Here is a 16,697-nt window from a genome sequence, read left to right as displayed (position 1 = left end):
AATGCTGGTTCTTTAAAGGCACTTTACTGGATTGTCTGGTGCTTGACAAAGAATCATTGAATTCTGTACTTTTTTTTTTGGTTTTGAAAAGGCTCCTAAAATGTGTACAAAACAAAACTTTTTACTGTATATAGTACGGTAAATATCTGACACATCAGGAAAACCTGAACTTAGCTTATTTAATTGTTTGCAGCAGTGTGTCTTTAAAATCAGGAACCCATTGATATTTTACAAATCTGTTATCAGTTATTCATAGCTATTAATAAAGCCTATCATGGGTCCATAATTAAAAAAGTTCTTCTTGGTAGTTCTTTTGTTTCCTCTGCTTCATCGTACGGTTGAACTACTTTGACACTTTTATTTTTAAGAGTGCAAATGTGCCCAGGAACAGATTCACTCACCATGCAGGATGTCTTCGACCGATTCATGTATTAGGTGCAAGGCCAGTTAAAGGTCTGGATGGCATTGGCCCATCCAGATAGACAACTAGCTCACCAGATTAGAACAGGAGGAATTTCTGTTCTGTTTGGATGGGATTTAAAGTGGGGGGAAAAAGACAAAACTGAATTTTGTTGCATACAAATTAAATATAAATCATATACATCATTCAATTTATCTGGAAAAACTTTGATATAACTGGTTAGGCTACTTATTCAGCTATGGCTCCTGTATATTCTTTCCTCATCCCTTCCCAATAACCTTTTTCATTTGGTTCAGATAACATTAGGTATTGTAGTGGGACAGGTCAGTGCCTAGATGTGGTTCTTGTCAGGCAGAGCCCTTTCACTAGCTCCTTTAAAAACCAAGGATAGAACCCAAAGAAATTTGTCCTTCACTGCTACATCATGATACAAGCACAAGGAACAGCAATCTAAATCGTCAGCATCACAGCCCTCCTGCCTGGTCCCAGTCATCCACAGTAAGTGAGAAGCATGCTAGCCCACCTGATGCTCTTGTGACAGGTGTCCTGGTCACACTCACAGGAAATCTAACTTAGACACCATTAATATATCTGACTACGCAACCCAGTTTTATAAAGAGACTGGGAACTCTTGAGATTTGCAGAAAATAGCACACAGGCTTCTTTAAGTTGGGCGGTGAGTAAACACACAATGAAAGACACAACAGTAATTTCAGGAAAAGCAACAGTAACTTCTATTACACAAGACAATACAGTCAATTTAAAAAATAAATGAACATAAAAAAAATATCTAACAATATCAGGTTCGAAATTCCTTTTTTTTTTTTAAAAGAAAGCACACAGTCCACACTCTAAAAGTCCGTTAAAAACAAGAATTTAGTGGTGCAAGTCCAATTTGTACACTGTGTTACCCCAACACTTAATCGTTCAACTGTCCACAGATGTACTCTGATCACCAGACACTCGTTTCCCAACAGAAGTTTTGTCAAATCGTTGAATGCCTGTCAGCGTCTCTTCGTCGTTCCTTTTTTCCACCCTGGGCTCCTTGTATTGCTGTGTTCTAGGCACGCCTCATTTCTTGTCTGCCAGCTTTGCTCAGTCCTTTCATGCGGCTTCCCTCTCTCGCTGGACCCACAACTGGCGTCTCCTTGTGGAGCTGTCTCTTCCTCCCTGGAAATAAGTGTTGGCGTCCTTGTGCCTCACGTTGTGCCAGCCACGTACCCTTGTCAGCCTGCGAGCCCCTGTGCTCTGTCCAAGTGTCTTGGCAGCGTTCTCAGTGGACTGTCCCTCTTTTGCCTTCTTCTGCCCAGAAGCTTAAATCTCCTTCAAGTCCCTGCCATTATCAGTTCTGGACAAACAGATTAAACAATGGCACATCTAAATTTCCTGTGCTTAACAATTAATGAAAACACAAGTTAACAAAATGTATTGTTACCAACCATTAATGAGTACAGATCTGCTGATTAGCAACCAGTATTGTCAAACATGTTAATTTCCAAGTCAGGTAAATACAGAAATCCTCCAAGGAAGGAGACAGTTCTGTTATCACAACTCTGTATTGTTAGTAATCTCAACCAGCCAAAAACTTCAAAGTGGTGACTCCTTTGCAATACAGCAAATACCTACAATCTGCAGACAACCTTTTAACTTCTCACCCCCAGTCCCAATAATGGGTGCCTAATGGAACCACCCAGTGTACAAAAAATGTCCCCCTCTGACACTCTATCGTCACTAAAAGAGACACTGATGCAACCAACATTGAGTGAGCTTCTACGTAACACCAAGAATAGTAAGTCCATCAAAGTTTCAGCCAAATGGAACAAGCATTGTCAAGAGCAGTGACAGGATTCTGCTACTTTAACTTGCTCAATAGTTCAGCACCAGCTCTTATTGGCTTCTGAGTGACCTCGGTAACGTGTCAGAGAAATCCTCAGGCTATTGAAAAGCAATGAGAGGTGGCCACTTCAGGTCTAACTGCAAGCACCTTTTATTAACTTACAGTGCAGAGGTATACCAGCTACTTATTTTTTCCACTCCAACAGATTACTCTTTATTTATGTGTTTTTTTATTTAAACTCTAGCTTATCTTAAGATGGGCTGACATCTAAATAATTAACGTAGACCGCATTGTTAAAGTTTACAACACACCATCTATTGGAATGTGCTTTGTAATTCATTACAAAGTAATAAAATGCACTGCATTTGTAATTCCAACAGATGCCATTTTATTACTGCAAATGTTTGTGATGCACCATCTATTAGAATAATAAAGACAGACTCACAGATACACAGACAATTAATGTTTTATTAAGGTGCATTTAACAGCATCAACAAAAAAATGACAGTACAAATGAGTGCAAATCATGGATCAACTTCAACTAAAAATATTGTCAGGAGTACATATTAACAAGTAAAATGTGTGAAAAAGTTTAAACAGTTTAAATAAGGATACAGTTTGCATTGATCTCATCATTTCACATTCTGCCATTAACTGTAGATATACTTTTATATCCATTTTAAAATTCAGTAGCAGGATTTTTTTTTTGACCATTTCATTTTTTGTGAATATAATAACATACCAATATAATCAGTATGTTAATTTACAAATCACATTTTTTGTTTTGTTTAAAATGGGGTTGTAGTTTAGCATGCTATCTGTTTCTTTAGTGATTTTTAATCCTTGATTTGCCATATACAGTTTCTTCTATTAGGAATTTGTCATTTTTCTCATACCTCACCTTACCCACTGACCCCAGAACTCTCTGGAGAGTAGTGCCAGCTATTTGTACAGCACCCCTTGAGCAGTTGCAAGTTAAGAGCCTTCTGGCACTGCCAGGATTTGAACTGGCAACCTTCAAGTTACCAGCCCAGGTCCTTTAGCTAGAAAGCAACCACTCTTAAGCCATTATCAACATTAGCCTCTCTTTAACTTAGCTCAGAAGTTTTAAATAACCCAAATAAATGTTGAACACGTTTAGTATTACTGCACAAAATGCACATTTACCATCTGTATCATGTTAAATCACTGCACAAAAAGAGACTTCACAGGATAAATTCAATTAATTCTCCTATATGTGACCTGCTTAACCTTCAGTATTTATTGGGAATCTTTAATGTTCTTTCCAATCAACCTGTTCTTCCAAATGAAGACTTACAATGTACTGTACTTAAACAATGAGAATGTGGTCATCTTACAATTCAGACTACAAAAATTGTTTATCACACCCACAACTCAAAATGATTTAAAGCTTGCTTTTAATCCTTTGAGCATTTCTATTGGACTGTCACTGTAACTCCCGAGAGTCAGTATTTCACTAGGGATTGCTTTTTTAAAATGTATATATAAATATATACTCGGGGGCTCTGCCCCTGCTCATTTTGCTCACCAACCCCTGGGCCGGCACTACGCACTAGCCACTTTGCGGTTCAGCCGCTTGCGTGTGCGGAAGCGGATGTACAATTTAAACAGATTGTTATTTTCATGGGAATTGTTACATATGCATAATAGAACTAACTATTTTACATTTTAGTGAGTAATTAACCATATTAAAAAAATAGTAAAGCATAATAATTTGAAAGTCAATTTTGTTTCGTGTTGCATTAGAGTTATTTGTTGCGTTTATACAATTTCATCCTGTTTGGATTTCAAATTAACATGCAAATACTTTTTAAACTTACATTTTGACTGTAAAACTTCAGTACAAAAATTTTTGGAATTAATCAATATCACACTGAATTTTGATTCTGTGTTTGGACTTTCATTGTCACAATGCAAGGTATAACTGCCCATGAGTGAATTTAATTTCTTTCTCTCTATTAAATAAGTTGACTTTTTCGAATGTTTCTCTCTGTGATTTGTTAATTGTCTTTGCAAAAGTTATTCTAATGGGAAACTGTAAACGTTTTAATACGAATGGCATATAAAGATCTGCTTTGGTGTCTAATGTCTATTGATATTCATTTAACCAATTTGCCATGTAACTGATCAACAATTTTCGCATTAATTCGTTTGACTTCATCATAAATACAAAAGCAATTAGATGAAATAAATGAAAATTTAACCTCACTTTACCTTTTAATAACGTCTTTGTTTTTCACAATCGTAGATACCATCGTTCTCGGCATACAGTATGCAGCAGCCAAGTCCCGGATACGCATGCCACCTTCATACTTTTTAACAATCAATTCAAATTTACGTGAAAAAACACAAAATCATATGAAAATTCACAGAGAGTTATAGCGTGGGTTGTTCACTGAATGCTAGCAAGTGGCGTACTGATGCTCGTGGGCAGTCATGGCTTTGTCTCGAGAGAGGTAAATAAGGGTAGCGCGCAGTGTTCTAGCACATGAGCCGTATACCAAGCAAAATTTTTCGTGTCCAAACAGGATGTATACCAAGTTGGACTTATTCCAAAGTGGACGTATACCGAAGTACACCTATATATATATATACATATATATACATATACACTAGGGGGCTACGCCCCCTTCTTGCTTCGCTCGCCAAACCCCCTGCCTGCACTATGCCAGCCACTTCACATCTCTGACGCTCATGTATGTGGATTTCACTTTCACCAAACAAGAAAACTCTTAAATCTCGTGGATACACCTCTTCATTGGGAAGAAACACTACTTTTCCCGATGGCAACATGAATTAGACGATATACAAGTCTCTGACTTAAAGTTTAAAGCCTAACAATATCTATATACTTCTGTCATATCACCTATGTCCATATATTTGGTCTCTTTTCGCTGTTCCGTTATTTCACCAAGTAATAATTTCCATTCATTTGTGTTAACACGATCATTTTTTTGAGACTTTCGAATTTTAGTACTTTCATAATCTCTAACTTGCTCTGCATGTGTATCGTGCCAATGTTTTTGAACCTCTTTACAACATTCTACTTTGTGATCTACTCGTCTTTTATTTCCGGCCCTGGCATGGTTACATCTCTTGGCACAGAATCTCTCGTAGGACTTGAAATTATCTCTCTGAAAAAGTCACGTCTTGTCCCAGGATTCTATTGTATAATATATATATATATATATATATATATGTGTATATATATGTGTGTGTGTGTGTATATATATATATATATATATGTGTGTGTGTGTGTGTGTGTATATATATATATATATATATGTATATATATATGTGTATATGTGTATATATATGTCAATCTCAATTAATGTTTATTAAAAAAACTCCCAAATTATGCAATGCTTAAGCCAATTAAAAGAAAAAGTTTTATTTCTAATTGTAATATATCAATTGTTTCAAAAAGCAAATCTGCGAGGGACAAAATTTTGTCTACACATAAGGGACCACATAATCTGAATTTATTTGTGGCAACCACAACTTTCAAAGCGATTTTCTCCAGAGTGAAAACTTAATTTAGGTTCAGTGGAAACTCTATACTACCTACTTCTTAAAATATTAGATTAGGAAATGTATAACATGCTTATTCTTTGAATAATTTTGAATCCACTTAACAATAGCATTATAAGTTTCAGATTTGTATGATGAGTACTGGATGTGCCCAATCAAAACATTAAAGGAAAAAAACACTTAATCCAGTTTAGGGTTGTGCCTTTGGGAACTTGGAGCCTATCTTGGAAGAGTTGGGTGAAATGGAAGGACACTGAACCCAATAACATGGTGCCAGTTCATCAAAGGCCTGCTCACATTCACACCCAAACAGTGCCAGTTTGGCATTGACAGTTGAACTAATTGCACGTCTTTGGAATAAAGAAGGAAAATCCACACACACAACACTTGGACCCAGGATCCGCGTAGTGTTAGCTAATGGGCTACTGTGTCATCCACCTTTGGATGTATAAATGTAACTTTAACTAAAGCAATAATAATGATTATAATAATGACAACAATAATAATTATACAGTTTAATTTATTTGTCATAAAAGTTTAAATGTTTTTCATAAAAAAGGTGAACACATTATACTAAAAGAAGGCGCTTCAAAACTGAAAGATTAAAATAAATCACACTATAACATACCCTTTGTCCAGTAAATGCACTTTTTTGTAAAAAAAAAAAAAAAATATATCGAGAAGAATAAGAAAAATATAGAATGAAACAAGATGTAAGAAATTCTATATATCACACTCATAAATCCTGCGGTGGGCTGGTGCCCTACCCAGGGTTTGTTTCCTGCCCTGAGCCCTGTGTTGGCTGGGTTTGGCTCCAGCAGAGCCCCGTGACCCTGTAGTTTGGATATAGCGGGTTAGATAATGGATGGATGGTTGGGCACTCATAAATCCTAAATTGAATTTAGGCATGCAGAGGGCTGAAGCCTATCCCAACAACATCAAGGAGAAATGCGCATGAAATGGGACGCCAGTTCTTTGCCCAGCCCACTCATGCACACACTAACACTCACACTGGGCTAACTTAGAATCACATTTTGTTGCCTATAATTAGCACTAACATGACCACAAGTGAAGTTATCCTGGTGATCTTGAACTCTTGAAACATATGGCAGCAGCTCCAATGACAAGAAAAGCTCAATTTGGTGATGTTTCATGAGGAGCACTGCCAATAAGTGGTAAAAAAAAAAACCCAAATGTGGTTGGAAATGCATCCCTCTAGATCATAATGTCGGTGCATTGATTTGAGGAGCCAAAGCTAAACAGCAATGCACCCTACACTGAAAACGCATTATAAACCAGCAGTTTAATGAAGAACAGTTTATCAATACCTCTACAAGGCAGTTACCACACTCAGGTTTCAGTGCACTAACCACTCATTACAGCCAGACTTTCAATGATATTGCAAAAAGCCCAGGAAATGGAGGGCTCAGTGGTTTAAAGATGTAGTGTGGTGAGATTAATAATGCCTGCACTTTCCTTTTTGTTGAAAATATGGTTAAATATAGAGTGATGAATACAAAATCTGCCTACCGCTTGGACTGCTTGGTTTTCACAGTGAAGCATTCCTACAGTTCTGTGATTGTGCTGTGTACATTTTCTGGTATAGACTATGTGATTAAAAGGAGATGTCCACACTAATGACTATGTAACTATTCTGAAGATTACCTTTACCTTATTTGTAATATTTCTTTCTAAGAGTAAGCATCTTTCAGGGTTTCAATACTGAGTTGCATGCCAAGTGCAATAACCAACTGTTCTGATGAGCACAAAGACCAAAACATAGATCCCAGATGAGGAGCTAAAGAGGCCACAGGCCATGGGGTGGGGCAGATGGTGAATGGAGAGGGGGTGGTCTTCAATATTTTGCAGCCAAAAAGGGAACAGGCTGCTGAGATTGAAGACAAAAGTCAGGAAACAGTAAAATGAGGAGGGAAGATCTTTACTACAATATACACAACAAGGCATCTCCTGTCAGAGTTTTACCCTTTCTTGATGCCTTAACTGTAACTTGACATTAAACGTAATCATACCCCATTGCCTTATGAGTCACCAGTTCTGAATCCAGTCAAATATAAATAGAAGATTGAAGAATTACATCTAAAGCAACACTTTCCTTTAGCATCAAATGGACATGAAGTTGAATGACTTTCTCTTTGGGAAAGAGTGCCATATCCCTACACCTCTGATAGACTTGATACAACAGGTCATTGAAGCAGTTTAGGTAGCACATGTCAATGAGATAACTGTTTTTCGTATATTGATACTGTCCACTTATAGTGGTGATAGGCACACATGGGAGCAGCTGCTTCAGATGATTGAACCGTGAGAAGCCAAATTTCATATCTAGTTTAGCCCTTTGTTTAAAATGACTCTATGTCCAGTTGATTTGTTCGTCATACAGATATTCATTGAGAATAATTTTCATCTGAAGGGACTACAAAACAGGTTCCTTTAAAGTGACAAAGATGTGCAATGATCAGCACCGCTTCTACACAACCCTGGTACCAGACTTTTCCACATCATTTTACCTATTTCCTTTTTTCTACATAGTTTTGTATTTCAGTTGCTCTTCCACTTTCCAAAAAAAAAAAAAAAACGTGGTTTAACTTAATTGGTGATGCCAAATGAAGGTGTGGTGGGATCCAAAGGTTCCATATGAGCTCTTCTCACCACAACACAATAAGCATTTCAGTAGAAGGATGGAAGGGCTTCTGATGATGGCCACCAGTGTGAAAGCTAAGCTAGTTATTTAGTATCTGTCATTAACATAACTACACATGTACAAAATAAATGACGTGGCTGAAAAAGAATAGAGTTAATACAAAGTCCTAAAAAATAAGTGCTGACATTTCTGAATTTTAGACTGTCAGGCAAGAATAGAATATGTTGGTGAGTGTTATGAAAAATGCATGTAACTGACTGAAAGTACCATCTGTAAGGCTGGCAGCAGTCAATACATTGTATGAGACCATCAGTTGGCAAGAATGCCAAGTTCCTTAGATCAATGTCCAGATGTTTATACTTGTTACTTCTTCTTCTTCTTCTTTCGGCTGCTCCAGTTAGGGGTTGCCTTACTTCTGGTACTGAATTTGCTATCATGCTATCAAGCATGGAAAAACTGGTAATGCCAAACAAACATTGCCAGTTGAGTTGTCAATGTGGTCCCAGCTGCGGTGTTTGAGACATTTCCTCCCAATTCTCATTAAATCGGTTACAGGACCGAGAATATCACCCAGTTAGGCTACTTGTTGTGGTCGTGTGGATTACATTTATAATCTATAGAACCAACTCGGTTGCACTAACTCGCCATGCGCAGCCTTTATATGTCACTTTTAGACCCTTAATATCGGAAGACGAGTCTAGTGTAGGCTTAAAATTCCCTCGTATTTTTCTCCAACAATGATCCATTTCCCGAAGCTATATCTTTCTTCACAGTTTTCCTGTAGTCAGCATAGGGTGCTAGACATGAATGAACCTTGGGCGTCAGGAAAAAGCCCGCATGGCGCCTGTCTGACTTTGTCAGCCAAGCCAACAATTAGAAGCCATGTCCGCCTGACGAATGTCTGATGATGTCACAGTTGAATACAGTAAAGTATTGTCTTGATGCCGAATGAGCGCGGTGGCAAGAAACTCTTGCGTTTGCTATCCCTTGCCGAGACATCATAGACTCACGTCTCCATTTAGCACACTAATTGCGCAAGCGTTCTTCCGCAGTGTTTATTTTCCCGTGAATACTCGTCAGTGCAAGAACCGCCTGCAGGTGCCACAGGTTTGAGTTGTGACCTCCGCGGATGACTTCCTATCCGAGGACCCTCTGTGCTACGTCAGCTCTAAATCACGTCGCGTTTCCCAGGAGACTTCACTCCATGGTTACGAGTTGCTATGGAAATACACATTCGCTGTAGAATATGCTCGGACTAGACGGGACATCATGTGGGAAAGGAGAGGCCCAGGAAGAAGCCCCCAGGGCCCCGGAGGGGGGCGAAACATGGGGGTACATCGCCACGGTTAAGTAACCCAATGCGTACCGTGCATCGAGGGTCTGAAAACAGGGGAGGGTGTTGATCTATTGGTCGCGGAGGCGATACCCGTGCGGGTTCTGCTCTGCATTTGAATGCGTCATGCATCCACCTAGGGGACATGCTAGTTTGGATTGTGTCTATATGTGCCCGCTTAGGGTGCTGTTGTGGTTTTGAATGGGCCAAGAAGAAGCTATGGGTGTTTCATTTACAGTTCAGATAGAATGTCCTGGTTCCACGGTGTGCGCTGGTTTGAAGAACTGTTCTGGCTGCCAACGTATAATTAACCAGACCCGAAACGGTTATGGTTATTAGCATGCCATCTGCCCGTTCAACAAGATGTATTTGTTCGCAAATACATTGGAGGTCTTATTTAAAAAAAACATTGATGTTTCCAATGGAACGTATTTAGAGGGGAATTAAAAACATATAACCATCTAATTGGGAATCGGGTCATATTTAATTAAAACAAACAATAAAAACAATCTAACAAGATATAGAAACAAGCCCTTAAATGTATTAGTTCGGGTTCTCAATCAGGCATCTCTCTCCGCTAATATCTTACAATGTAATACAGGCATGGCTTTATTGGTACGATTAGAATGTTAAAGTCTTACTGACAGTCTCGCTAAAGTGATTACATATCTGAATGTGCCGTAAGTTTGAAAGCAGTTTATTTCCAGAGCCTTATTCATCAGTTCACTGATGATGTGCCGGTCTTTTCCGACAAATCGCTCAGTGCGCCTGTTTTGTTGTGTGGGACGTGAGCTGTTGAGAAATGATTTTAGTGTATGTCAGGATTTGCTTTTGTGGAAGTAAATGTAATACCGCAATAAATAAATAAATAAATAAACTGTTGCTTAAAGGTTTATTTTCTCGTGATTCTGCACTTTCAGCATATTAAATGCTAAATTGGTCCCAGAGGTGCTGGAGCAACATCCATCATTAAGCACGTAGCCATTTCGGGGATTCGGAGTTTTGTGTAAAGAACTGCCTGACATTCATTGTCAACTATCTCAGCATGTTCCCAGTGCTGTGGTCACCAGAAAACTCCCTGGAGCAGGTTCAAGTGCACCTTAATCAAATACTGCAGGATGTCAGATATTCTTTTGTCCACTAAGTGGGGGAAGGGGTAGACGGCAAGCTCGCCATTAGTAACAACGAGGCATGAGGGGTTTCGGCTCAGGGAGGTGGAGGACTGTATATGCAGTTAAAGATTTATGACTTGATATGGTTGTGTGCACTTTGTGAATAGCTGCTTTACATTATTAATTATACGGATCGGTCTTTGTCCAACCTGTTGTTAAAAAGCAGGGAGGAGGTACGTGCGGCCAGTACAGTCCATGCAGCTTTGCAGTTTTTATAGAACAGCGGTGGAAGATCGGGAGGCAGATCTCGATTCGGATATGATTAGCGTTGTGTGCACTGTGTTCGAACAGACGGACAGACAATCGCTTGTGAAATGATCATTAATGCTTGAAAAACAAATTGCATAAAGCTTTGACTGCACAGCGCACAGTTTTCACAAACAGTTTTCATTCACAAATTCAATCTTCAGACAGGACGTTTTTACGCGTGCAACTTAGCTGTCCAACCCACTTTGTCCAATTTTGGGGCGTGGGAGGGGGCGGAGCAAATCTCAAATAAGGCAGGGACCGTCTCAGGACTGGACGCCAATAACTCAAAGAACCTATTCATAATCCCACACACAAGATTATTTTAGAGCTGAAAATAAACATAAGCAATCTTTGGGAATGTGGGAAGAAAACCAGAATACTCAGAGAAAACCCCATATTGAATGTGCAAACTTCACATAGAAAACAACCGGCCGTGGATTCCAACCCAGAACGCAGCACTGTACCACCCTGAAAAAAACAGTCCTGACCGGAACGCTGGGTTGAAGCCAGCCTGACAAACCGAATAAATCTATGAATCCAAAAAACATCTGAATATAGCCTTCCTCTAAAGAGAACGATTATGCCCTGTAAAGTTAAGTGACTAATGTGGTGCTCATTGCCCTTGGGCGGCGCTCACAGGTTCATTCATTTAGTTAGATTAGCCTCATTAGGGCCACTGTCATGGGAACAGACTAGCATTTAAGTAGGGATGCTATTACGGCGCTGGATTGGCACTGGGCATCAGCATCATTAAGTCACATTTGCATTATTGAAAAGCCTTGTCATAGTAAAGACTGAAACTTCGAGCAAGCAACTGTCATGGTGTCAGAATGGTATCTGAGGGTGCTATCATTAAATCAAATTAGGATGCATGGTATGTCACTGCCTAAATCTTTCCAGAACAAGTTCCAATCATTCCACAACCCTGAGCTTGTTTAAGAGAGTATTATAGTGGATAAATGATTAAAACACAAAAAGTGTTATGGGCAGTTAGTTACCTCTTCTTTAGCAGTCTGGAGTCCATTAGGTCCATTAAATGTACGCTCGGCAGAAAGATGGAGCTGTCTCTGTGATGCGCTGGTCACTCTCTGCTGTCGGCTGCACAGTGACGCTTTAAACTGGCCTCTTCATTTCGCAGGTACATGTTGAAGACCCTGCTGAAATGTTACCCAAATCCAGAAGAGCACTTACCATTCAGGAGATTGCAGCGCTGGCCAGATCATCACTGCACGGTAACCCTGCCTGTTTCTGCAAATCTTCATTGCATTCTTTTCCTCATTTTCACTATAATTTGTAGGGATTTGCTGGAGGGTCGGAATGTACAGGCAAGAAATTGCGAGGGAAGGGGAGTGAAGGGCCACCTGAGTGTGTGAGGGAATTCAGTGGAGATAAGAACACCACCATCACTGACTAGATAAATCAGACCAGACTATACCTAGACATGTTGTTGTTTTTCTTCTAGGAATCTCCCAGGTTGTGAAGGACCATGTGACAAAGCCAACCGCCATGGCTCAAGGGCGGGTGGCTCACCTGATTGAGTGGAAGGGCTGGTGCAAACCCATGGACTCGCCACTGGCATTGGAAAGTGACTTCAACTCATACTCAGATTTGTCAGAAGGGGAGCAGGAGGCCCGCTTTGCAGCAGGTAACATTTTCCATACAGTGTCCAAGGTTTCTTAGACCCAGTAGGCTTTATGTAGTTATTCTGAGCAACAGTGAAGCCTGTGCAGTACGTTTAATCTTAAAAAAACACCCGTTCAAATATTTCCTAACCACATTATGAATTTTGTTTACAGCAGCAGTTTTGCACACTCTGTAAAGTCCAGTCTTGTCAGATCTCAGTATACAGTGGAGCCTGATTCTGTCAGGTACAAGAAATCTTCATCCTGCTGCATCACATTTTGAAGGCTGATTGTTAGTTTTCTAAATTTCACATTGCAGTAAATCTGAAAGTTCACGCCACCTCCCCCTCCCCTTTTGTCATATAATCCTTTAGTACTTTTTTTACCTCCACAGTTTCATCCTGTCAGATTAGGCGAACCTGCCAACCAAATCTATTGAAAATTTGATTTTAACAAATTCTAGCATCCAAAAACACTGACTCCTTGAATTTGTACCCTTGTCAGATTCCATTGTTGGAGGATCCCGTGAGATGTCAGTGTCCTGCTGCTTCACTTTAGAGTCTGAAAATATTAAAATGTTTTTTCCTGCATGCTTCAACTCCATCGATTATGCTCATCTCCGATTATAGAGTATAAATACAGCCCTACTGGTTTGTAATACATTCCTGTTAGACCTTCCTTGATCCTCTAAGGCCTTTTTGTTCTGCGTACTTTACTTTCATTGAAACCAGTCATGTTGGGTTTTTAGTATTTTACATCACTACTTTCTGTTAATCTGATTCCTTACGTCCACTGATTCTGATGTTCCCAGGTTCTAATAAAATTCATCAATGCTTGCTTGTAGTCAAGTCTACTGCATGCAGCAGTTCCATTGATTCTGTTATTTAAGAATACATGATTCTTTACCAATATTTGCTGATTCAGTTACTTCTCATTTTAATGGTGTGTTTACTTAATATGATTCCAATTCTATAACTTTTTGACATCCTATTACATTACAGGTACAGAAATCTAATCCTGTCAGGATTAGGCCACTGCATCCTCATTGTTTGAAAATATACTCCTGTCAAATTCCAGAATTTTGCAAACTTGCTTATTGTTTTTATGATTGTGATCTTTTGTATTTCTGACAAGGTCATCAACTCACCTGTCAATCCATTTTCTGAACTTCACCAGAGCTGTAAGCTATTTCAGTATCAGTGGACAACCCTGGATGAGATGATAGCCCATTGAATGGCATACTCATGCCTGCTCTCTCTTGCAACCAAATATTCAGCCGAAAATGGGGTATAGGATGAAGACCACAATGACATGCAAGTGTGAACATGCAAACTCCACACAAACAGTGAATGAGTCAGGCTCATGTAGAAGTAAGGTTGCAGTGCCAATCACTGAGCCAGCATTTCCAGAGCATAAATGTCCTCGCCAGTGTGGATGACATCTTTCCATTGCTTATCAAGTGCTGATTAGAGGCTCTCTTTCATGTTGCCACATTTAGCTGCATTAATATTTTATTTAGGAAGCTGATAAGCCATGCAGTTTGGAGAGGAAAGAGAAGTGTCTGGTGAAGGGATTCCTAGCATAATGAGACACAATCCACCCACTGCAAGTCATCAAAAAGGATTCCTTTACACTATTATTACCTTCTTTATTTATTCCAGTTATAGGCTGACTGTCAGTCAATTGTAGTTTGACTTCACAAATGAGGTGCATTTCAGGTTGGGCACTGAAACTTGAACACCAAAGCCTCTATAACACACCCTGCTATGTAAAGTTGCAGGTTCACAAAAGCTGTCTGTCTAATAATGAATGCCTTTTTTGTCTGTTTCCTAGGGGTAGCTGAGCAGTTTGCCATAGCTGAAGCAAAGCTGCGGGCATGGTCTTCGGTGGACGGTGATGACTCCAACGATGACTCGTATGATGAAGACTTCACAACCATGAGTGAAGCCACCAACTCTGCAGGTATAGTATGTGCCTGCAGGAATCCTGTGTCCCTTGTTTGCTCTCTGCCTTCCTTGCTTATCTAATGTCCTTGTCTTTCTGACCTTAAAACCAGGGAGAAGAGTGCAGTGATTGCTCTGTCTGTCTTGGGATTTGTTTTCAGAGTGTGGCAAGATGAGGGGTGGGAAGATGTTCAAAATCTATGCAGACAATGTCTAGACCTGCAAATAAGTTTTGGTTACTAGACATGAAAGGAAGCAGTGTGAACCCCTCAACCACTGTATTATCCATTATGTTCATACATCTTTTCATATTCTGAGCCAAGGGTCATAGGAGTATGCAGCAGTGGCCAACCCTGGGTTGGAAGTATGTTCATTGAAATGTGCACTCATACTCACTCCCAAGTTTGCACACAGACCAATTTAGAACCATCAATTAAACTGTCTTGCAGTAATGTGGGACAAAACTAGAGTACCTGGAAAACAATCCTGTGCTGACATAAATAGAATGTGCAAACCCTGCACAGACAGGTGCAGATTTGAACTCCGGTCCCTGGAGTTAGTTGTGAGACAGCATCTCTAAACACTGTAAATCAAGCTATCTGGCTTGAAATACTAAAAAAAAAATTGGAGTCCCCTTACCCACTTTTTCTACCAGCCTATTACCTATTCTATAGCACCACCCATTAATTATTTAAAAGCCATGTATTTAATTACAGGGTTGAACGAAGCCCCCACCTAGCACTAGGTTCATGACAGGACACATATTGCTACATTGCTGACTATAAACTGATTCAAGCAGGCAGTGCACATCTTTTAGAGGAAGAATAACACTTGCTGACATAAGGAAATAATAACCAGGCTGGCATTTGAACCCAGGACCCTGGAGCTGTGAGATGGCCCCTCTGAATACTATGCTGCTATGATACCAGCTACCTACTCTAGGAAAAAAAGAGAAAGCTGAGTCCCCCTTTTCACTTCCTCTATTAGCCTCCTGCGATTTCACTTGAGACCATTTAAGAATGTGAAAGCTCCGTTACCCACCGAGACCCCATTATAAATGACAGGTGATAACTGTGAGGTCCGAGGTCTCCGAGAAACTGTGCTTTTCTCACAAGCAGTGGCCCAGTGCCCTACTTATTGTTGCTATGCCGTCTCAGACGAGTTCAGCTCAGTTATCTGTGACGAGATGAACCAGAAGACTGGCAACCATGTGTACAAGGGACTGGGAAAGAGAGCCTGCATGTCTGCTAAAGCTTTCAATTTGCTGCCAGGCCTGTCAGAGATGGAAAGCTGTCTGCAAATCAGAACCAACAGCAGAGGCTATCCTGGAGATGTGTCCTCACTTCAGCAATACAGGAGAGAGAGAGTTCAAAACACAAAGTGTCAGGATTGGCAAGAAAACTGTGGATGCTGTAAGACTGGCAGGGTACATTGTCAAGGCAGTGTTAGTTACGACTGGGTGGGAGGAGTGTGCAGACTCTAAATGAGCCTTATATACCAACACTTGTGCACTCTGAGTGTGTGTCTCACTGGGAAGGACCATACAGTATACTTTCGAAGGTGATGGCTCCTGGAATCTGATTGAGTTTAGATGATGCAGGAATTGTTGGTTGGGATTGAATCGGTAGGAAGGCCTGTGGTTTGGCTGTCTGCACATTTAGTTGCATGGTGTGACTTTAACGGAGTGACTGATATAGGTATTAGCAGCTTCGTTTAGGACAGTTTCGTTGGATAAATGCTGCATTCATGCACTCTGGGATTATTCAGAGCTCTGAGTTGTGGCATTTCACCTTCCCACTTCAGTGTGTTCTCTATGGTTTCCGGTTGGACTATTTGGAAAGCTGTGAGATTGCTTGTTGATATGTTCCTTGGTCTACTAAAAAAATGAAAAAAAAAAAAAAAGCAA

At 39.9% G+C, this 16,697-nt stretch overlaps 1 protein-coding gene across 7 annotated transcripts in view; it reads left to right on the top strand.

The window, feature by feature from the left end:
- Positions 1–16,697, top strand: part of zgc:165508 (uncharacterized protein LOC100101652 homolog) — a 54,417-nt gene that overhangs the window by 29,475 nt on the left and 8,245 nt on the right. For 5 of the 7 annotated variants that reach the window (XM_039765212.1, XM_039765247.1, XM_039765230.1 and 2 more), the window contains 3 exons: positions 12,365–12,458; positions 12,689–12,871; positions 14,682–14,810. In XM_039765212.1, coding sequence (XP_039621146.1) covers positions 12,365–12,458; positions 12,689–12,871; positions 14,682–14,810 — 406 coding nt within the window. Of the gene's footprint in view, positions 1–9,364; positions 9,818–12,364; positions 12,459–12,688; positions 12,872–14,681; positions 14,811–16,697 lie in introns of those variants that run through there. The other 2 variants (XM_039765221.1, XM_039765242.1) reach the window with 2 other exon arrangements.

The sequence above is a fragment of the Polypterus senegalus genome, chromosome 1, assembly GCF_016835505.1.
Source record: "Polypterus senegalus isolate Bchr_013 chromosome 1, ASM1683550v1, whole genome shotgun sequence".
Classification (NCBI taxonomy): domain Eukaryota; kingdom Metazoa; phylum Chordata; class Cladistia; order Polypteriformes; family Polypteridae; genus Polypterus; species Polypterus senegalus.
The sequence above is the reverse complement of the archived record's forward strand: the minus strand, read 5'-3'. Positions and strand labels throughout refer to the sequence as shown.